Source organism: Physella acuta, unplaced genomic scaffold (assembly GCF_028476545.2).
Source record: "Physella acuta isolate Inbredline_101_S28 unplaced genomic scaffold, ASM2847654v3 ptg001128l, whole genome shotgun sequence".
NCBI lineage: Eukaryota > Metazoa > Mollusca > Gastropoda > Physidae > Physella > Physella acuta.
This window is the reverse complement of record NW_026732645.1, coordinates 124,574-147,556: the sequence shown is the minus strand read 5'-3', so window position 1 is coordinate 147,556 and position 22,983 is coordinate 124,574. Positions and strand designations below refer to the sequence as shown.

Genomic DNA, 22,983 nt, shown 5'->3' with positions numbered 1-22,983 from the left:
TAAAAGGTAAAATTTTCACTTAGTGTGATTTGTCATGGAGAAATGGGGGGGGGGGGGGGGGGGTTTAAAACTAAATCAGATTTAGCTGTTGATGTCAAAAACATAGATATAAATAAGGAACAAATAAAAAGAAATCTGCATACATTGAGAATCTGCTCTGGTCATGCACAAAAGAATAAATTAGCTAAAGGAAAAAATGTGCATACATTTTTTTTAAGGAAAGAGTAAGATAACTATATTAAAGCAAACAAATTTTCAACACTGGTTTAAGTAGCAAAAGTGACATTAAATTCTAAAGCCAATTTTAAAAAACATATAAACATTCATAATTCTGACTAATAAATGAGAGGTTTTTTTTAAAAGAAAAAGAAGGAAAAAAAAACATTTTAAAACAGGAAATTCATTTTAAAAATTTGATTTTCAATATCTGGGCTTAGCCCCAAATATAAAAATAACATACTTTAATATTTAAATACCTTTGCGGGTGATTTTAAAAAATAGTAATGTTGATGAACAGCTAGCATTAACCAACTGTTAGCATATTTAAACTAATCTAAAAAATATACATCTTGTAATAAAAAATAGTTCTAGAAGTTGTATTTCAAAAAATGACTTGAGAATCCCAGTCCCCCAACAACACAGCACATACAGAAAAGAAATGACACAACCATTTTGATTCTATCATGTAAACTGTATCAAGTTCACCTGTAAATTTCCAGCCAGTTGTACACCAATGAACATGCAGACAATCAGTGATGACCTCAGTTAGCTCTAGAAAACATGTCTGTAAGACTATGTACACTGACAAGGAGAATAGGAGCCCAGACAAGCAAACAACCTGGCATACAGCTGAGGACACCTAACAGGTGAGATGATCTACAGCCTGGTGTAATGGTGCATGAGAAACTATCTTGATGACCCTGCGACTAAGGCCATTAGAACATGGAACAGATGGAATAAGGCACAGTTGACTACCAAAGGCCAAATGTGAAAACTATTCATGCGCTTTTTTATCAAGTCTACAAGTGACAAATGGATGCTTCGACTTTCAACCAATGGCCATATTCCTTTTGGTCACATGGTAGGCTGCATGTTTACTGATGTACAACAAGCTGGAAACAAGGTGAGCTGACTACTCTGGTGATCTGACTAGTCTGTATGGTCACTAGGCTCACTTGTAAGGTCACTGAGTTGTACATGGGCATGATTTTAGCTCATCACTTAACTGATACATTTAGCTATTATATACAATTCAACCAATAGATTTAATTTAGCCTCACAAATTTAGCACAATTGTTGTCCATTTTGTAATAAAGTATAATTCCTTCAACACAGAAACAACAGATCTAATAAATAGGCCTACCACAAAAAATAAGGTGGGGAGCATTAGAGATTCCAGTTTTAGTAAACCATGGTAGACACAGGTATTAATGAAGATGTAACCTAGTGTAGTGCTAGGGAAAGTAATCACACCATACCCACCACAAATGTGATTGCTAGACTTTTCTGATCCTCTAAGTCTAAGCAGACATCTCACTATACAAGTCACCTTTGTTTGATTTTGTACTAAGCATTTATATTCTATCACTATTGCCATATCAAATTACCTTAATTAATTAAAATAGACATTACAGTCTACTAATTTTCAATCATTGTTTAAAGATTGTAAATGGTTACAAAGATACAAATTTAGTTGAAAAGCTTATATGTATCAAACCTCTGAACAACAGTTATCTGATTTCTGTGAATAATTATGGCAATATGAAACCTATTTCACTATCAACACATTAGCTAAGGCACAACATTGTTTTACTCTTTATCTAGATACAAAGTATATCTTTTCTCTGATTTTAAGTTTCTGATCCAGAAGGTTTTTAAAAAATAAAGATTAAGGTATCTAAATATCCTTTGACTTACTAAGACAAATGTAACCAAACTTGCCACAGAACTAACATGTGTAATTGACATTAAACATTCATTCTAAAACCAAATTTCACATATCAACAGTGATGAAAGAAAACTTTTTCAATGTTTTGTAGAAGTGCTATAAAAATTATCCATATGGCTTTAGGTAAAAAAAAAACATTTCAAACAATTAAGATTTTTCTGGGAGAGAAAATAGTTTAAACAGGTTTTACATGTGCCAAAAAAAAAAAATTTGAAATGGTGAAACAGTTTATCAAAAATATTTTGCATTATACTAGGACAAAGTGGAATTTCTTGTTACAAGTGGCATAAAAAAATACTAGCTGTAGATCTTAATTATCAGCAGGAACTCAACTAATCTAGTCATCAACTTGATTAAGTGCATTTGACCACAGAGAGTAGCCTAGGTCTAGATGCTCAGTAAATATCTCCCATTTGGCCAAATTTACAATTATATGAGATACAGCTTGTTAATATGGCACTAACATAAACTTTCCAGACCAATTTGTTCTACTACATTTAAATCACAGAAATGAGTGGCTAAATATACCAGTTTGATTGAAATGGTTACTTATAAATAAACTTCTAGTAGAATAGGTGGGCTAGGGTGGTTTACTAGTCAAGTACATCTAGTCAACAGAAATGGAGGGCTGTGTCAGGCTGAGAGAAATGTGATAAAATGTGAGTTGTGTTGAAGAACACAATAAAAGGCACGAGTACCATGTTTATACCTGTCACACACTGGCAGGTATGTCAAAATTCTCTTCAGCAATTCTTAAAAACAGTGCATCACACCAAATATCCTTACACTTTAATCACATTTAGTTGAGAATCTCAATAGTTTAGCCCATTTTACTTGTAAAAAATAAATGCTTTAACAGTCATCAAATATAAAAATAAATAGCAAACATGAAATAAAGAAGCTGATTTTGTGTATTAGCCTTTATCAGTTGACCATCGCTCAACAGTAAGATAAAAGAAATGAGATTCAAAACAACATATGTAGATTTGGTGGAGCAAGACCCTGTGCATTCCAATTTTGGTACAGAATTATATAGACATTTTTTACAACAATAAAATAAAGCAAGCAAATAGAAAACCTTTCTTTCAATATACAAAAATAACTGACACCCAAAGTATACTTGTTGCAAGTAATTTACAACTAACTGCAAAGTGTATAAAAAGGATTACATTAAAGCAAAATGTTGGCTTCAATTTATAAAAGAATCTATAGATTTAAAAAACGGATTTGTTTTTGGATCCTGCTAAATAGCACATTCATTCATATATATATATATAAATTTATATACATATTCATATATATGAATATGTATAAATATTTATATGCATATTTATATATAAACACACAGACATACTTAACTTGCATGCCAACCACAATGTTCTGGTCACCTCAAAACAAATGTGCTTGGGATCCAAATCATTGAAAAAAACAGAAAACCAATTACATGGATTTGAATATTTGCAGGGCTTGGTAGATTGGTATTTGCAAAACATTTAAAACATGAAAAAAGTTACAATTGCATATTTAGAAACTTAAGAAAAACACAAAACAAACCTAGAACAACACTAGCTTTAAATGTTCACACAAGATTAATCAGACAAATTTTATACTATGATACTTTTGCAAATCTGTTTCAGAAAAATAATACAAATCAACTTAATGTTTTTTTTTTCTATAGTTACAATTAAGTTTAAAAATGAAAGTGTGCATCTAGCCACTAAATTATATTCATCACTAATTTCTTAGCCATTATATATCACAATTTAAAAAAATAAATCACAAATGTTATGGCAGCACAAAAGAGAAATGATGACCTAATCAGGACTAGAAAACTTCCAGACTAGTGTTTCATTTCTTTGGTTTTTTCTTCTCTTTGGCTAACTTTATAATGGAAAAAAAAAAGAGATCATTCAACATCTTAAAGACATATTCTTAAATTTCCAGCAACAGATCTGTAAAACAAGATTTCTTAACAGCAACAACTGCTATAAACCTATAATTTTTTTTTAACATAAATATCTACACAAAGCCATTTTTAGTCCATATTTTATACTTAGTTTAGATTTGTTTCACCATTTGTATAATAAATAACAAAAACTATTTTTTTTTAAAGCTGACAGTAAACACCTTAAGTATTTAAAAAGTAGAATTGAGATTTCAATTTATACAACACAAATATCACACATGAAAAGAATTAAATAGTCAAGAAGAAGAAAAAGAAAACCCAACTAAAAGCACATTACAAGTGAAAGCAAGTACTCCAAGCCCAGGCAATACAAAAAGGGTTGCTGCTAGGAATCTCCCCCATAGGTATTTTCCACTAAAAAACATTGGACTACTTGAGTGCTGTCTTCACTGCCCTCTGGGTGTGCTGCTTGGTTCTGGTCACCTCCGTGCTGCTGCTGCCCATATGTCTCCTCCTCCCCTTCCTGCTGCTGGAGATCTGGGATGGATGATGCCATCAGGGTGGTGTCTTCCTCTTCTTGGATCCCCGTGGGGGTGGTGTTGTCGTCATCATCGTCATCTTCCTCATACCCTTTCTCTCTCACTCTCTCCTCCAAAAGGCTTCGGATAGAAGAAGGGGACAAGCCTAGTGGATGAGCGCTTATATTGTCATGGGAATCTAAGCTAAGATCAGCGCAGGAGCTACCCTCGTACAAGCTCAGCTCAGGTGGGCCTAGTTCGGCTATAGTATCACTGTGGATGATGTCTCGAGAATGAACTTTAAGAATGTGAGACCACACAGGCTCTGAGGCAGGGGATTCACTGCGACTTGTGTTGTCAGTAAACACACTGTCCCCATCAGAGAAAGCCTCCAGAACAGCCCCCTCCGAGGATGCTTTAGTTACGACAGAGTTCCCTGAGTTTTTTTGTTGCAGAACTTTACTGCTGCCATTGGATTGATTGTTCTTGTTACCCTTCCCGTTGTTGTTCCCGTTGCCTCGGTGCTGGTTGCTGCTGTTGCTGGCACTACTGGCAAACAGACTTAGACTACCTTCACCTTTGCCCTTTCGACTATTGTTTCTCTCTCTCACTGTGGGGCTCAGAAACCAGTCCGATCTCTGACGCAACCTTTCCAGTTGTTTACGCTTCACTGAATTAAATCTGCTTAGACACCGACTTTGGTAGTGAGATCTAAATTCATTCAAGTTATCTTCTAAAGATTTGGGTCGCTGAAATCAGAAAGAAACATAGATACTGATTAGAAAACTGTTGTGTAAGCTAAAAAACAAAATAAGCTAGCTGAAACCATTTAACATCACAAACTTTGTCTAAAACCTAGTGCAGTGACAGCTTTTTTTTAAATCAGACCAGCAGCCACATTAACAGAATTTTAAGTTAAAAGGTTAACCTTTTTTTTACCAAATTGCTTCAAAAAACTTTTAAGACTTATATGCTGGCTAATGGTTAAGTGTTTAACTAATAAAAACAAAACTGGCTTTTAACTAATACTATTTTCTTTTAGCATTTTACATTCATTACGTCCCAAACAATTGGCCATTTTTTGGTATGCAAAAAGTTAACAAAAGAGTTTTTACAAAGCAAGGTAAATAAGCCTATATATCAAGAGCATATCACAGTTGTTTATATAGTGGAAAAAATTTTGTCATTATGTCTGTATAATTAAATATATACTAAACTCATATGAAGTTTTACCTTTGTAACCTCAGGTGAAGGAACTAAAGAAACTTCTGGCGCTGAGAGAGTTGAAACGTTGATCATCATCTGGGAATCTTCTGCGTCATCTGTTGACAGGTCCAAGTGTCTCAAGGCAGTAGGGGACGGCTGCGGGCTCTCACTGAACTCTCGGTCACGCCCCAGTCCACAATCCTCATCATCCTCATCCTTATCCATCCTAGTCACCTCAATAAAATCTGGTATTACAGCTGGGATAATGAAATCAAAACATGTTATTAAATCATTGGGGGAAAAAAAAATCAAGAGATGCTGTTAACTATTTACTAACCCATTTTTTATTAAATGGACCAAGTATTTGATTAAGATTTACATTAAAAACTTTGTAATGTATTTTCCAAGAGTGAACTAAATAAATGGTTTTTATAATTATTACAAATATTATAGCAAGTTTAAATTAAACCATAACTGTATATTTAAATATGGTTAGCGATGTTATGACATAAAACTGAGTTAAATAAGCATTTCCAAAAGCAGGCAAGCAAGCATTAAAAGTTTTTGAAGAAATAAAGTGGGACCCCCTACTAACATAAAGTAGGGGGGTTAATGATGTTTTATGTTAATTAGCTGAGTTACAATTTGCTGATAAAGATTAAGAAAATTAAAAGTTTCAAAGTTGTAATTAAATTTCAAAAAATTATTTTTTTTAAAGTCAAAATGAAAACCACATTTTAAAGACTAGCCAATAAAAATGTTAACATCAATTTCTTTATGTAAATGCAAATCGTAACCGTATGAAATTAATACAATCATATCAAACCATTGAACAACTTTAAGAATTATTCAATATTTCTTTATTATCAAGATATACATTTTAAAATGCTGCTATCTTTCAAAAAATTATCATGCTAACATTGTATACATAGTAATAATAGTAATTATCTTGATCCTCCTGTAATAAGTATTGTCAAGCTTGTACAAAATAATCAACCTTTGGATCAAACCTATTTGGCAACACAAAAATATTATATATACTGACCACTTTTATGACCAGAACTTAGAGAAAAAAAAGATTTCCTACAACCCCCCCTTCCCCCCCCCCCCCCTCCCCACTCATAGAATTGATAATGTATTTAAGTGATGCAAACCAATCAAGGATAAACAAAGGTCTTGTATGATTAAAAGTGGGGGTCCCACTGTATCAGTTAACATGATTTTAGTACATCAAGCTGTAGTTAGTAAATTATTAAGTTATCATGTAAGTTGTTATTATTAAGTTATCATGTAAGTTGTTACACTCCTAGTTAGTACAAAAAATACAAGCCAACCCATGTCACTGCACTGGAGAGTAAAAAAATTGCTGTCAAAATGCTAGAGCAACAAGACATGTTTGTTAAATCTAGCAGAGAGGAAAAATCACAACATCTTGGTTCTATCTTCAACTTCAAAGCAACTTATACTTAACACCATTCACAACACAAACTTACCATTTGCAGAATTCAAAACATCATGCAAATATACAAACTAGCTTAACCAGAAAAAACTGATGCTAAACTTTTGCTCAGGCTATCCATGCATTACCTATACTAACTCACTTGAAAATTTAAATCTTTTAAGCTTAACATAAAATAACATTATTAAGTAAGAATGAACAATTAATAATTTTTAATACAGTAACATTATTGCATTGTAGCGAAAAATGAGTGCAAACAGATTCATACAGCAGTACACAATGCAAACTGTATTCATAACACAACCTATCTTCTAGAAACACACAATACATGCTTATCCTATATAGGTTCAACAGCATCATTTGAACTTGTATGTGTGCCCAAAGCTCTCAAATATAATAGTCAGTCAATAAAAAAAACTTTGAAAAGTGGCCATGCAATTTATGATGTAGGGCTACTCAAATTCTTTATTACCCTGGCCTAATCAACTATGTATTCTGCCAATAAGAAAGCTTTTTAAAACATATGTAAAGATAAACTAGGCCCAGCTCACCATAGATCAGGTCTGAACATCTCAACTTAGTTTTATTTACTCACCCATTATTTTCTTTTAATTGCAATAGTTTAAACAAAATACTTCCTTGATTATTCAAAATAATTATATTTTTAAGAGAATAGCTGTTTTTTTTTAAATCAAGTGTAATATAAAAGAAAGCATATAAAAAGTCAATGCCAGTATTTATATTTTATGGAAAGAAACTGTATCAATGCAATGAAAAATTCAAGAAATAAAATATAATGCAGATAGCTAGCTCCAGCGCTCCTCAACATTCCCCCTTACCATCTTTGATAATGTCAAACCCATACTTGGAGGCTTCTTTTTCAATGAATGCAACAAATACACATTCTGCCTGCTTGCCTGCAGGAACACAGGTTAGTCAGTGCAAGCCAAATAAGAGACCACACACATACAAACAACATCGACACATCTAAAAGCAAGTCCAGGCATTTTCACATGTTTTTTAAGGAATAATTTACTTTGTCATAGTGAAAAAGTTAAAACTATCCAAAACTCAAACCACTTTTTTGAAAGAATACATTTAGGTACTATTCCTGTGCTGTTATTTAAATATTTGTCCACTAGAGAATGAATGGTTCCAAAAAAATTTTAAATAGCCATTCAAACATAAATTTTAGATTAGATTGCTGTTGTGTTATTTGTTAATTAAATTTTTTTAAATATTATTTTTTATATTTTAATAAAATAAAATAGGTCAAAAAATTAAACTCCTGATTTTGATTTTGTAAGTAAAGCAAATCAATGAGCAGATAAAAAAATGTAAGCAAACAACAAATGCAAAAGATTTCACCTACGTGGAATGACTTGTGCATCCTGGCGATAGCTGTAGCGGTATAGCTCACGTATATGAATCCCTGTGTGTGTTGTTTCAGCAAAAAATCTTAAATTATCCTGGCCAAACATTCTCTCCACTCCATAGTTGTCAATCAGAAATTGCATGATTCGACTTGCTTTCTCTACCTATACAAAAAGTATTCATGTTATTTTAGATTATTTTTTTTTAATTATAACTATGAGGTTAATCAAATACTATGCATTAAGGCCATACAAAATCCAATGGTTAGGTAGCTTCCTTAGTTTATGTCATCTTTTTGTGTGCTCTACCACTCCACACTATTGTATAACACTTTAAGTTTATAGGTTATTTTAAAAAGTGTTGCACCACAGAAGACTAAGCTAGAAATAAAGTTTAAAAATACACTACTTTAGCAGGGTCTTCAGCACATGTATGAAACATGCTACCAGCTACACTTCGTGACAAGGCCTCCACAGACATACAGTTCTTCTCTTGAAAGGTAACTATTCGAAACCAAGTACCAAACAACAAGGCCACAAGCTGCTGATGGGCAGGAGAAAGTGTTTCTATAAAACTGTGGGGAAAAGATGTGTTTCTTTACAATATGTCAACTCATCTAATCAGAGCAGATATCATTCAAAAACTTGTAAAGAATGATTAAGGTACTTGTTTAATTAAACATCACAAAAAAATACATTCACGGCTAGTATCAATACCCCAAGCACTAAAAATAGCCTTGATTCTAAAACCTGACCTAAAAAAGTGAAGCCAGAAGAAATCCCAGATATTATATTCAATCTTTTAATTTACTATAGCAGCAACAAATAGATTTGCTTACTTATGCACTGCCTCTATCTGATCCATTTTTTGAGTCAGCGTCAAAGCACGCAACAGCTCCTCTTCACCTTCTGGAGTAAAAATTCCACCCGGAATCTTGAGGAGAAATTTCTACAAGAAAAATACACAGATAGACAATTATTACCTGTTTTACATCATTGTGGAATGTCATTGGTAACATAATGAACTAATTTTATCAAGTAAAATAAATGATCATGTTTACACAAATATTTTTTAATTAAATATTTGAACATTCACCTTTACAACAGAGGCGAGAGTATAAAAACTGTAGTTGGCATAGATCACTTGTTTGCCCTCTGTTAAACGCTTAACAATTCTTCTTGTATCGTTCGGATTCCCTGGGCGACGAAAAACATCTGCAGTGGTGACACCCTCTTTAGCAATATGGACCAAAATGTCCTGTGTACCAAGACAAGACAAAAAAAATAAGAAAATTTAGGACAAGTTGTTCATAAAAGGTCAATGGCAATAGTTTGCAAAGTGATTATATTTTCATATATACATCTTCATTAATATATAGTTTTATCAGGGGAAGCAACTCTAAAGCAGTTAATTAGTAATGTAAACAATAAATTGGACAGCTGCAATAACAACCTGAATGTTAATATACTCACCACAAGTGGACCTGGCAAGTAGCCATGCTTCAAAGCAGAAGACAAGGAAGCTCCAAATTTAAGCCTACATGGTTTAAAATAATAATAGAAATGACTCAGATACAAGATTCTCACATTAACTTTTAAAAGATTATTCAAAATAAACTTCCCAATGAGTTGAAAATCTCTTGGGTTAGTTTTTTATTAAAAAAATAACTTTTGCTAATGAACTTACTTTTGGGATCTCAGAACTTCTGCCTGTGAGCTGCGGTCAGATACACACCCTCTGAATACATTGCGAAACATGGCCAATCAAGAGCTCAAATGGAAAGCAATTAAATGCCTTTCAGGGATAACCCATTTGAGATTTTATTAGCCTAAATTAACCTTCTGTTACTCCCAGCTGCCATTGTTTTATACTAACTGTGAGTGCTAGCTTTAGTACACCCATGTCTCCTTACCCTGACACATCCTACAGCATGTACTGCAAAAAAATACATGCACATATTATTAAAAAGAGAGCATGCATTAGTGTTGTCAAATTTTGCAGCATAAAAGATTTGATTTTTTTTTTTACATACATTTCAAAAGTACAACTGTCTTTCCTAACCACTTTTAATCAATATGAATGTTTTTTTTTTCAGGGAAAACTGTTTCATCTTGGCAGAAATTTCAAATAGTAGCTAATAATTTTTAAAATTTAGAGCAGATGGTAATACATATTTTACAGCAGTATTAATTTGTTGGAGCTAAGTGTCCCAGAAATAAATTGTTTTATTCTGTAAGTAAGGAAGTATATCTTTTTTTTTTCTGTAAGTAAGGAAGTATAACTTTATAAATGGTCATACATAAATGGGTCACAACTACTTTTAGCACTAAAGAGTACGCCTATTCAAATCCCATGTTCAATTTTATCTGGCTAAATTTGTTATATTTAATTTTTAAAATGCAATTTTAAAGTGGAATAACAATAATGATAGATATAGTTTTACAATCATTTTGTTTCTTAACAAGAAGCTAAAAATATAGGCAGATTTTTATTAGTTAGGCCTAGCTTTTTTAATGAGTTAGATGCAGATTACAATCTATCAATTTCTGTATTTGTCATAGAATTTTTAATAGTTTATATTCCAGCTTCAAATTCTTCAATATTTTCCTAATCATGCTATATAGCATAGAAAGTGTAACAAAAAAATACTTTTTAAAATACTTTGATTCACACAAAGGTCTAAGTATACCAATTAAAAATAAAAGTGAAATGCAGTTGAGTAAAGTAAAAATCCAAAAAAATAACACAAATGAAAGCTCAGAATTTTACATGTATCAAAATAACTTGAGGTATCTTACAGTGTGAGACTAGATAGGCCTACCTAGATCTAGATTTTGTGAAAGTTACATTTTTTTACCTAGACTGGACAGAGATCTAGTAATCAGGTTAATTTTTTCAGCTTTTGAGAATTAGAAGATTATCCAAGACAGACCTAGATCTAGTGGCCAAGTAAGAGGGTAAAAAAAAAAAACAATCTTTGGTCTTGTTAACAAAAACAGGCCTAAATTTAAATTACTATGCTTATGCAAGCCTACTACTAGTACTGCTACTATATGGTGGACACTAGCTTTTCTGTCTATCCTGAGTGAAAGGTAGTGTCACTTATTTACACTTATAGTTATAGGCCTACTTGTAAATATTAAAAAGATCTAATCTAGATCTATAAGTATTAGTATAAGTTATTGTTATTGTCATTATCACTGAATTCTCACTGTGTCACTCACTGTCAGAAAATACTGAAATGTACCACTGGCACTGGTGACAGCTGTCAGTGTCATCTTAAGATTTCAAATGTAAAAACTACAAACTCCTCTAGTGTAGGAATTGGAAACTGCTCTTGTACGGCAACATTAATTATAACAAGTAACAGAAAACAAAGCAAATAATAAATAAAACAGTTGTGCATGTTGACCTCGATTTTTTTTCCCTGAAGGGAGGGCGCTGTCGGTGGGCTTTCTCTCGGCACAACAACACGGTAGAACAACAGTACAGTACACACAGACACAAAATACATTATCACGAGATTTAAAATCAAAACACTTGAATAATGTTTGTTGGTGTTATTTACACCATTAAGAAAAGCAAATAATAAATGTGCTATTGTAAGACTTACATCCAAAACGTGCATAAACCAACAACACTACATTTTGCAGGATGTATAAATGCAATCGATTCAATAATTTCAGGGTATGCCGTTAGCCAGGAAAGGGGGAAAAAATACCGATAACCCGGAAGCTTAGAGGCGCACCTTATGGGAGTACTCATTGTTTTTTTCATAGCTAAATGACTATCTGCAGTGAGAGCAACATCCTACCATCCTTTATCAATGATAATTTGACATCGTATGTTAAGGTTTAAGAACTATTTTATTCTGTAACAAAATTTGTAAATCCGATACAAACACATTAAACACATATTTTTGCTCACGCAGTTTGCATTTTTTGGTTTTTTAATTTAACTAATAGATGTAGATGTAGATCTAGATCTCTACTAGAATTTTTGAAAGTAGGCCTACAACAAGTGCACCATTATTCCATTATCTTGCCGCAGAAAGCGCTGTTGTCTATATACCTCTGAAGTCTAGCCTTATCATATGCGGATCTTGAGGTACTTTGGGTGTCACATTTTTAGTTGCAAGTAAAGACCTGAGACTAGAAAGGTGTAGGCGGCCTCGCTCTTCCTCAACCTCGAATGTAGCCCAGTAACAGGCGTAGAGACCCATTGATCAGGCGCCCGGGACGAACTTTCAATTTGCCCCCACCCTCTCCCTCAATAAAAAGGCCTTTATATGACTAAAAATAAAAGCCTGGGCGCTGGATGATGAAAATTAGAACTTAGGTATTATGTTAAAGAACTTAAACCTATCAATGAACACACTAACATGAAAAGGAATATACTCTCCATAAGTGAGCATACGGGCTTTTATTTTTAATCATACCAGCACAAAGCTTTAGTAAGGTTTTTAATGCATTTTTTTTTCCATTTTTTTTATTGTGATTGACACTACACAGGCTAAGACTAAAAATGTATGCGTTAAAATTCGTCCACAGCTTGCGATCTCTAAATTTGAATTATCTGGTCGATAGGAGGACACGAAATCAGCTCACCGCGATCTGAAATAATTATCATTAAAAAAGTTTTTAAAAAACCACGTTTTCTGATTGAACTAAAAAGTAGAAAATAAATGCTATACATCACAATAATGCAAGCGATCACTCTACTATAAGCGATCGCAAACTGCGTGCGCATTATGACAAAAAATGAAAAACGTGGGGCGCCGAAGTAAAAGTTTTTTATCGGTCATTGTTAATATAAGATGTAAAAGTTATATTACTATTGATTAGATAATACTATTGAGTTTTATTAGGGAGCTTGTAGAGAGTCAACAGTATTAAAAACTGTAAGAAAATCACGGCGCCCCACGTTTTTCATTTTTTGTCATAATGCGCACGCAGTTTGCGATCGCTTATAGTAGAGTGATCGCTTGCATTATTGTGATGTATAGCATTTATTTTCTACTTTTTAGTTCAATCAGAAAACGTGGGGTTTTTTTTAAACTTTTTTAATGATAATTATTTTCTACTTTTTAGTCTTTGTCTGTTTGTTTGCATTCAAATCTTGCTATCGATTTTATCTTCTCGCATTCACTTTTTTTTGGGTAAACGAAGACAACTCGTAAAAAAACACGTGCCTTTTCCAATCGACGTTTCTTCTGTGTTGCCGTTTCTTTCACCATTTTGCCCTCGCGTGCAAACCATTCGACCATCAACATTCTACTTCCTGATCAGTCAGATTTGCATAGGTTTGTACACAAACACCGCGTGACCACTACTCAGCCAATCGCGTGCTCGCTCCTTCAGTAAGCCACAAGAGGGAAAGTACCGAACCTTGTTTTCATCAAATTACAATTACTTACTAGGTTATGTCCCTTTTTTGTACAAATATATAGGGGTCTAAAATGATCAATAAAAATTTTCCATGGATCAATTTAGTAATAATAATAATTGAATATTGTATTGTCATCGGAAACAAAGCTTCCCTGAAAATTTCAGCGCGCTAGCTAACTGGGAAGTGCCCGAAATTTCGATCGCAAGATTTGATTGGAAAAACAAACAGACGCGAAAGCAAGTTAAAGAAAACGTTGGAAAAAAGAGTTCACTCTCGACGGCCCTCTGATCAAGCTATCGCTAGTAATATTTTACTTATTATCTCCCCTTTATTTATGGAATGTAGTAATTTTTAAATTAAATGTTATTGACTAATTGTCTGTTTATTAGATTAAAAATTCGATACTTTTGCACTGTCATCCAAGATCTACAACTGTGCAAAAATACAGCTCAATCGGACAATGGGAACTGGGTTAAATTAAGATTCCGAGTCACACTCACACACACACACACACACACACAAACACCCACACATACTTAGCGAGTCCAATAAGGGCCTTTAAAATGAAAATAGCTGTCTGGTTTTAGAGAGAATTTTGTAGCAGGTGCAAATTACTTTATTGTAGTTTTTAGCGCAATTTCCATTCTGGAGAATTGCGATTATTAACTCGTCATTTCTGGGAATGGATGGATGGATGCAGAGTTTCTTCCAGGCATCTCTTCGGGGGGGCGAAGCCCCCCGAAAATTTTTTACCGCCCCCCCGAACGAAATGAAATGTATATAATTTATATAGAAAATATATACTTTTAACAGTGTCCGCCCCCCCGAAGAAAGTTTACCGCCCCCCCGAACGAAATGAAATTTATATAATTTATATAGAAAATATATACTTTTAACAGTGTCCGCCCCCCCCGAAGAAAGTTTACCGCCCCCCCCCCCCGAAGATTTCAAGTGCCCCCCCGGAGAAAAAAGTCTGGAAGAAACACTGGATGGATGGATGGATGGATGGATGGATGGATGGATGGATGGATGGATGGATGGATGGATGGATGGATGGATGGATGGATGGATATATATATATATATATATATATATATATATATATATATATATATATATATATATATATATATATATATATATATTCTTTATGAATTGATTATGGATGTATATGTAAGGTGTGTGTTAGTGTATAACACACTAGTGTTAGTGTATGTATATATATATATATATATATATATATATATATATATATATATATATATATATATATATATATATATATATATATATATATATATATATATATATATATATATATATATATATATATATATACAAACACAGAATACAAACATTGGATACTCATTTCTGGCCTGATCGGGTTTTGAAAAAAAATTACTTTTTTTTTCAATTGAAACAAATTACAACATGTCATGTGTGTGAGTGCATTAGTCTGTTTTGATTTTTTTTTTTTAGATTTAGAACTAGTTTCTTCAATATGTTTGCTGTAATACTGACTACCCTATAGTTAATAGCCGGTCAAAAGAGTATAAAGTGTGAAAGCTTTGTATGTGTAATGGTTTCTCGTGTGATGTTTATTTTTATGTTTTTTTTGTATTTATATTATTTGTTTTAAATATATTTCCTTTATATGCTATGTTATTCTTTAGTATGTATTTGTTTGAAAATAATAATTAAGAGAAGTAATTGCTTTTTAATTTGTTTAGTACAAATATATTAAAAGGAGCTTATGGACACCTCTATTTAACTATTTAAAAAAGGGAAATAAGTCACGAAAGTATTTTGAACGTTTGCCTATCTTTTACACTACAGCTCAGGCATATATTTTTTTTAAGCAACAGCATGTGTTGGCGAATGTATAACATCACTACTGTAGTAGATTTGTAATTTACAAAAGCTTTTACCGTCAAGTCAAAAATGCAAGAAAATTAATTTTTTTAACTATAAAAAAATGTATTATGGTCGGCTATGGGCCCCTAAATGGCGTATGGTTCAGAGAAGGAAAACAACAGTGGGGGGGGGGGGGGGGGGGGGGAAGGAAAAGATGGTAGATATGTCACCCTCTAAGAAAGTCAAAGGCATAGTAACACCAATATCCCGGGAGTAATGTGGAACCCACGGAGGGGAGACAAAGAAAAGTCGTGAAGGAATTATTTTAAAATAGAGTTGGTGGAGGTTGGATTGTCATGGTTTGAGTTTTAAATAAAAATCAAGTTAGTTTACCAATCGTTGCTTAGGCCTATGCTGCTTAGGGAACCGAAAGGAAAGGAATAAAAAGAAGAAAATCAGAAGCTTTGAGGGTGGGTCGTAAAGATACAAACAAATTTGGTCCATTTTTTGGTCGTTGATATTTAATTTCTTGTCTTATCTTTATACACGTTGAACCGAATCTGAATCACAGAAGAGGCCAGTCACATTTTACGTTAAGTATCGTGCAGTTTCTTTCAGACAATCTATCTCGTGGGGAGGGGGTGGGGGAGACAATCTATCCTTTACTAAATAACTTATCGATGAAATTGTTTAACATTTACGAACTGATAGGGCTACGTGGTACAGGTTGAGAAAACACCTTTTAGCTTTAGGTCTCCCAGATCTTTCCTACACTCTACACTACTCTACAGAAAGCTGACGTCGGGGCGTCGACAACCGACCGGTTGCATTATGTCGAAATCTGTTGTATTGTCATTGGCCTGGAAAACTATCTCACAAACACATTTGGCTCAAACGTTTCTTTTTAATATTTCGAACATATATAAGCTTAGACTTATACCTGAATCTATAATATAGACACTGATTGAAAATATATAGACTAGGCAGACCAGTGTAGTGTAGTACTCACAAACACCCGTCACAACCGTACCTCATGCCAACTAAATCACGACTCTTCGAGCCAATCTTCCCACCCTCTTCACTTTCCCCCCTTCTCAACCACCCGCCCATACTTTAAAAATCATATAGATCTACACCATTTTACGACTTTCTATTTAAAAAAATACAAAGATCCCCCCCCCCCACCCACATTTTCCTTATAGGCTTTTGAAAAATTGAAAGTAGAAAAAGTTCCACTTCCAGTTATCGGAAATTGCCCAAAAATTGATACGGATCTACGATTTTGATAAAATACTTTTATATGAAATTTCATCAACCTAGCTGTAACGGTACTCGTTATCGTGTTTACACACACACACATACTCCGACTCAGGGAGGTGTAAAACGTCGAGATTTGCAAAAATCTCGATTTTTTTTTTTTTTTTTTTTTTTGCACGATTACAAGACTTTCTCTATACTTCGTATATACGAGAAAGTAAAAAATCAAATCATTAACATTTATTAAGTTACTTCCCCTGATAATGTAATTCTTAACATTTTAATGAGGGAGACTGCTTTTTTTTTTTCAAAACCTGCTTTAAAAGCATGACGATCAGTACGTAGGCCTACTTATGTTACGACAGCCTTATAAATTTTTTAGAAATAATTGATAATAATTTTCATATATATATATATATATATATATATATATATATATATATATATATATATATATAAGCATCTGCTTGAGATTGTATTCACCAAAGCCAAATATATGTTGATTTACTCCAAGCACTGGATTACACATGTTAATAATTCTAAGGTTTGCACTGGAAGCTGGTTTTAATATCCAAGCATATTAAAAGTATGTCTTGATTAGCCTATTTTGGTTTCACCATTGGAAGGATTGGAAATGTCAATAAGCCCTGACATATTTTTTGTAATATACTAATATCTAGATTTGTGTAGATTTATCATTCACTCAACAAAGATGTTGCAGGCAGATCTGACACAAACAAAAGTTAACATTAAAAAAAGTATTTTTATTTAGATTTTTTATATTAAAAAAAAAACAAACAATACAAATGAACAAAGAGCTACACGAGTGCAAGTATAATGATGAAGCATGAATTATTATAATACATGAAATCAGACAATAAAATAACAGCTCTGAACCATGGAGAGACATTAATTTTGTTTTAATCCTGACTTTAATTTTTAGTTTCACATTTTAAAGCTAAACTCAGGAAATTAAAAAAAAAACAAGAAAAGTAAACCAATTAAAACAAAAAGTAAATAATTGAAATGTTATTAACACAGCAAAAAAGTATTTAAAGAATTCTTTTAAAATTCTGCAGCAGAACCAAAACATGGTGAAACACTGTTAGTAAAAAATAGCTTGTTTCAAAGCTGGTGTAATTTTAACACTGCAACACCAATTTCACTCTGGAACCTAATGTAGATTTACAAAACAACAACACACGTTAGTACACACTACATATTTGTGGGGAGAACTTCCACAATGTAAATATGTTGTTTGAAAGACAAGGCTTAAAAAAAACAGAACCTTGTGATATTAGTATTATGAGGTTTCAAAGTAGTGCAACAGATAACTCAAAGAACTAAATCTAAACTATAGGCTCTACTCTTTTTAACTACATTTTATCTTGTTAACAGGCCTCCTATAACAAACCAACACTACCTTCTGTCAAAGAACCTTCCTGACAAAACTACTGCACAACAAAAGGGTCTTAAAATTTTACTTGCATTTTCAGAAACAGGATTACTACAGAACAATAGTTAGAAATTTAGTTTTATAGTTTAAAACCATTCAAGCTTAGGCGACTAAAACAGGTAAACAAACACAGTGACCTATCCTACTATGGATTGGCACGATTCACTTAGGCTAACAAATATGGCTAAACTTAAACTAAAAAAAAAAAGGATTTATTAATTGTTAATTTCAACTTTTTTTTAAAAAATCTTGCTGAAAATGTTAAAGAGTAAAAAACAAAACAGGTTTAAAAATTAATTAAATATTTCTTTAAAATTTCTAAATTCCACTTGGAAAAACCTAGTTGTTTAGTGAAATGAGGCCATGTATCCTATTACTACACAGAAAATAGTTCACTAAGTATAGGTGGTCTGTTAAATGTGATAAATTGTATTCAGTTAAATATATAAAGAGCTAGACCTACTGAAGTGTGTATTAATTAAGATCTTAGATGAAACACTAAAGCATTTCACCGTAACTGTAAGGTATTAGAGACTAAGTGGTAAAAAGACATCTGCTGAGATACCAAGCTATAAGCAAGCATACTAACATTTTTCTCAGCTCTAGTAAAGCAAGACATGGCTATTCAATAACAGTAAGCAAATTACATTTTATACAACTAACTTAAGTAAAAGATTCTTCTGCTTTTTATCTCTCAATTACATCATGATCAAGCATAAACAACATAGTTTTACCATTGTGATTTATTGTTTTGATAGCTTAATATTTTAGAATTATTTTAATTTAATTAATATATTTGCTAGTGTAATTATCACATACAAGTACTATTTTAGTGGGTTTTTATAGTTATGACTGTGTTGTTTCTGTCTTGAGAGTACGCTAATGTATCTTGACTTAACAAGTTTTATTCACTATCTACTTTTCTTCTCTGTTTAAAATACTTTCCATTTACTCACATACAGAGTGAGCCCCTTGATTTATATAGTGTATAGTATACCAACATGATGCTTTTTAATCTGTGTTCAGAATATAGGCAATGGGTCTGAGTAGATGATCTGAGTATGAACTATATTTTTATGATTAATTTTCTCAGATAAACTGAACTGGTTATAAGATTGATCTTTTAGATATTTTTTTTTAATGTACACACACACACATATTTTTTATATATATATATATATATATATATATATATATATATATATATATATATATATATATATATATATATATATATATATATATATGTATATATATATGTATATATATATATATGTATATATATATATATATGTACACATACATACACTAACACTAGTGTGTTATACACTAACACATACCTTACACATACATCCATAATCAATTCATAAAGAATGAAGTAGGCAATATGCATGTTTAGTCGAATAACAAATAATCATTAATATTACATTCTGTACATGTACATTTTGTAAAATGCCCATAATTATTGTTGAGTTAAGCTAAGCTTAAGACAGGTAGACATTGGCAGTAGCAGCGACATTCTTGTTGCAAATAGGACATTTAGTAGCGGCTTCAGCACATTCCTGGCATGCAATGACATGCCCACATGGCAGGAACACACAGTGTAGTGGTCTCTGGTGACAGATACCACACAAACTGCGCTGGGTCAGATAGTTATGTTCATTTTCAACTGCTCTAAACTGTTCTTGGTCATTGTGTCTTGAAGTGGTTGTTGCTGCTGTTGCTGGTCCTGCCGTTGTAACTGGAGCTGGTTCTGCGGAATCTGCAACCTCAACACCATCATTTAAAGTTCTCAATTTTTCTGATGCAGCTAGAGATGAAAGAAAATATGTATAACATTTTATTACATGTGTTTACAATGATGTCAAGGATTACCAATAACTTAAAGAGTAACAATTTAATTTACTTGAGGCTTCTTCTTGTTTTGTTTTTTTTGTAAACAGTCAACAACATAGAAAATGATGATGGACATAGGAATTTTTAAATTTTATTTTGGTCTTAAAATGAAAAAAAATATATTTTTAAAGAAATAATCAAGACATTTTTTATTTTAATAATTAAAACAATCTAAGAAATGTATTCATATTGAAAGTTCCATTCTGAAGTGCATTCTTACAGACTAAAATGTATATAGCCAATCAATTACTTACAGACATCCTGAGGGAACCTGAGAGTGGGTATCGAGCTATCAACCACTCCGTCACTACTCTGTCCACCATGATTGCTGTCTACACTCCCTTCACTCCGATCACTTCCCAAGTTGGGGGCATCATTAGCAGAGTACAGCTGTACCAGTACATCCAACAGTATTTCATAGGACAAGTTCTGACCATCAATACCTGGTTGATTCAAATATTTTAATCATAAAAAATTATAAAAAACCAATATTTAATAATTTAATAGATTGATATAGTAAAAAAGTTAAGTTCCCTTTCAGACCAGAAGGTCCACAGAGCAGTTGAAGTAGAATTTATCTGGTTGATTGATGACAAAATAAAAAATTCTTTTCAGCTGAAAATGTATTAAGAGTAAGATTGTGATTTACCTAGCTCATCTATAATATGTGTTACAGCAGGAATGATTTGATCTGAACGCCAGCCAGCTCGAGATGCTTCTTGTGAAGCTGGAAGCCTTAAATGGGCATGTTCTGTGGTTACTGCTACTAAGAAAATAGATTCAATTAGGGTGTACTGTTCATTGATAACAATGCTAAACTAAACTTTAATAAATGAATTTTGTACAGAAATGTTACTTGTTATCTGAGTAGAGAAAAGAAAATAACATTTGATTACTAAAATTAAAATACAACTTGTATAAAGGTTAACAATGTTGGAATGAGTGCTTTGCATCTAGGAACAGTAAGTAGAAAGGAGCCACATAAATTAAACACTAAATATTTATTGCTGATAAAGAGAAATTCAAGAAACTATTTCCAGTTTCATAAATTTGCTCATTTAACTGAACCACTTGGGTCAAGAATGTGGAAGTATACATGAATATAAAAAATGATTTCCGAAACTTACGTTACTAATTATAAACTAATAAGCTTTTAATATATTTTACACCTCTGTTCTTAAGGTATCAGACAGTCTAGTAACAAAGCCAAATAAACATCACAAGAAATTTAGTAATGTATAGAATGAAAATGATTTTGTCAGGTAATGATATACTAACCATTTGGAGGTGGATTTGGGGGTTGATTGGTGGTTGGCTGTGGTGCTGGGTTTGCTGTTTGCGATTGATTGCGCTCTACCTGTTGTGTTTAGAAATGGTTAGGTTCTATGAAGGTTGGTTTGTAAGCACAGACAAAAGCATGATGTTTTTAAAAAATCGTCTCACCTCTGTGAATACATTTTTTAATGTGAAATGATCAAATGAATACTGTAAAGCAAATGTTTTAAAATAATACATGAACATTAATGATAACATTAAAAAGACAGAGTGAACTTTTGAGCAATTTAGCAGATCTCATAAGAATTGTCAGAAAAATGAAAGTCACTTTAAAATTATACATTTGTCATGATCAAAAAAACACAAAAAAAAAAAAAAAAAACAGATATTGTTTGGGAGTTTTAAGTTAGTAGTTGAAATGTATAGTTTAAACATTCTTTTATATTATAGCACAAATGTCTAAATTATGAGCCAATAGATATTTCCCCTCTTTAATTTGTTTCTATTCTGATATGTTATCCTGATGTTTTTAGTTTCCTTAAAGTCATGTCAAAAATGTGACCCAATCAACATGATGTGTATTTTATTCATTTTAGTATAAACACTTTTCAAAAGACAAACAACAGCTTCAGTAGTAAAAAGGGCCTACACATGAGAAGACAGACGGAAGCTTACATTATTCCCAGCATCCTGTTGATTGTCCTGCTGCACACGATCTATGTATTCCTGTCCTTTGTACATTCTGTTGTAAACACAATTGGGGCGGAACCTTGCATGCTGATAGGCTGGAATGTCATCAGGCCTCCAGTATTTAAGCCCAAGCCCACAGTAAAAGCATCTAACACAATCTGCATAGCCTGAAAAGCCAAACTATTTGTTAACTTATAACTCAAATAAAACAAATAAGAAAATTTTTGACTTGTTCATTTAAAGAAAAATGGGGGGGAAAAAAAGACAGTATATGATAAACCCCAGGACTGGGGTTACATCTACAAAACTAGCAATTTAACATATAATATTTTAAATGGAGAAAATGCTATCAGGAATTAATTTTCAATTAAGCTCTATTTGACTGGTTTCTGTTGAGACAATCAAAAGCAAAGAATACTCCATCTTCTTCTTATGTGTTCTCAATTTTAGTGTTGGAAGAGATTCCCTCCATCATAATTAAGGATTACGTGTCAACTGGTTATGCGCCATTGAGGCCATTGACTCAGATTTCAGCCTGCTTTTCTTTTTGGATTTGCTTCCATAGCCTTTGTCCAAACCAAGAACAAACTACAAGGCAGCAGTTGTTTGATTTTGGAGTTGTCTCTCCTAGACTTTTCCATTTAGCAACCAAAAACTTTACCAACTAGACCACGCCCACCCCCAGTAATTCTGTTTATTGTTATTTGAACAAAATGTTCTACCTAATCATTTGCATGTATTCATATCTATAAATGG

At 32.6% G+C, this 22,983-nt stretch overlaps 2 protein-coding genes across 7 annotated transcripts in view; both read right to left on the bottom strand.

Annotated features, from left to right (window-relative positions):
- Positions 1-1,529: 1,529 nt before the first annotated feature.
- LOC131956112 (uncharacterized) lies at positions 1,530-12,132 on the bottom strand. 2 transcript variants are annotated; one of them, XM_059320528.1, is made up of 10 exons: positions 12,025-12,132; positions 10,098-10,346; positions 9,884-9,947; positions 9,507-9,668; positions 9,250-9,359; positions 8,820-8,985; positions 8,410-8,575; positions 7,877-7,954; positions 5,606-5,835; positions 1,530-5,121 (listed from the first exon to the last, which is right to left on the bottom strand). In XM_059320528.1, the coding sequence occupies exons 2-10, from the start codon at positions 10,166-10,168 to the stop codon at positions 4,240-4,242; spliced, it is 1,929 nt and encodes a 642-aa protein (XP_059176511.1). In that variant the 5' UTR covers positions 10,169-10,346; positions 12,025-12,132; the 3' UTR covers positions 1,530-4,239. The 2 variants fall into 2 exon arrangements, with proteins under 2 accessions (XP_059176511.1, XP_059176512.1); XM_059320529.1 differs by lacking the exon at positions 7,877-7,954.
- Positions 12,133-19,658: 7,526 nt separating this feature from the next.
- Positions 19,659-22,983, bottom strand: part of LOC131956108 (baculoviral IAP repeat-containing protein 2) — a 42,252-nt gene continuing 38,927 nt past the window's right edge. For 4 of the 5 annotated variants that reach the window (XM_059320518.1, XM_059320520.1, XM_059320517.1 and 1 more), the window contains 5 exons: positions 22,213-22,394; positions 21,541-21,619; positions 20,912-21,028; positions 20,517-20,705; positions 19,659-20,176 (listed from right to left, as the gene is read on the bottom strand). In XM_059320518.1, the coding sequence (XP_059176501.1) occupies positions 19,851-20,176; positions 20,517-20,705; positions 20,912-21,028; positions 21,541-21,619; positions 22,213-22,394 (893 nt within the window). In that variant the 3' untranslated portion in view covers positions 19,659-19,850. The remainder of the gene's footprint in view (positions 20,177-20,516; positions 20,706-20,911; positions 21,029-21,540; positions 21,620-22,212; positions 22,395-22,983) is intronic. The other variant, XM_059320521.1, reaches the window with a different exon arrangement.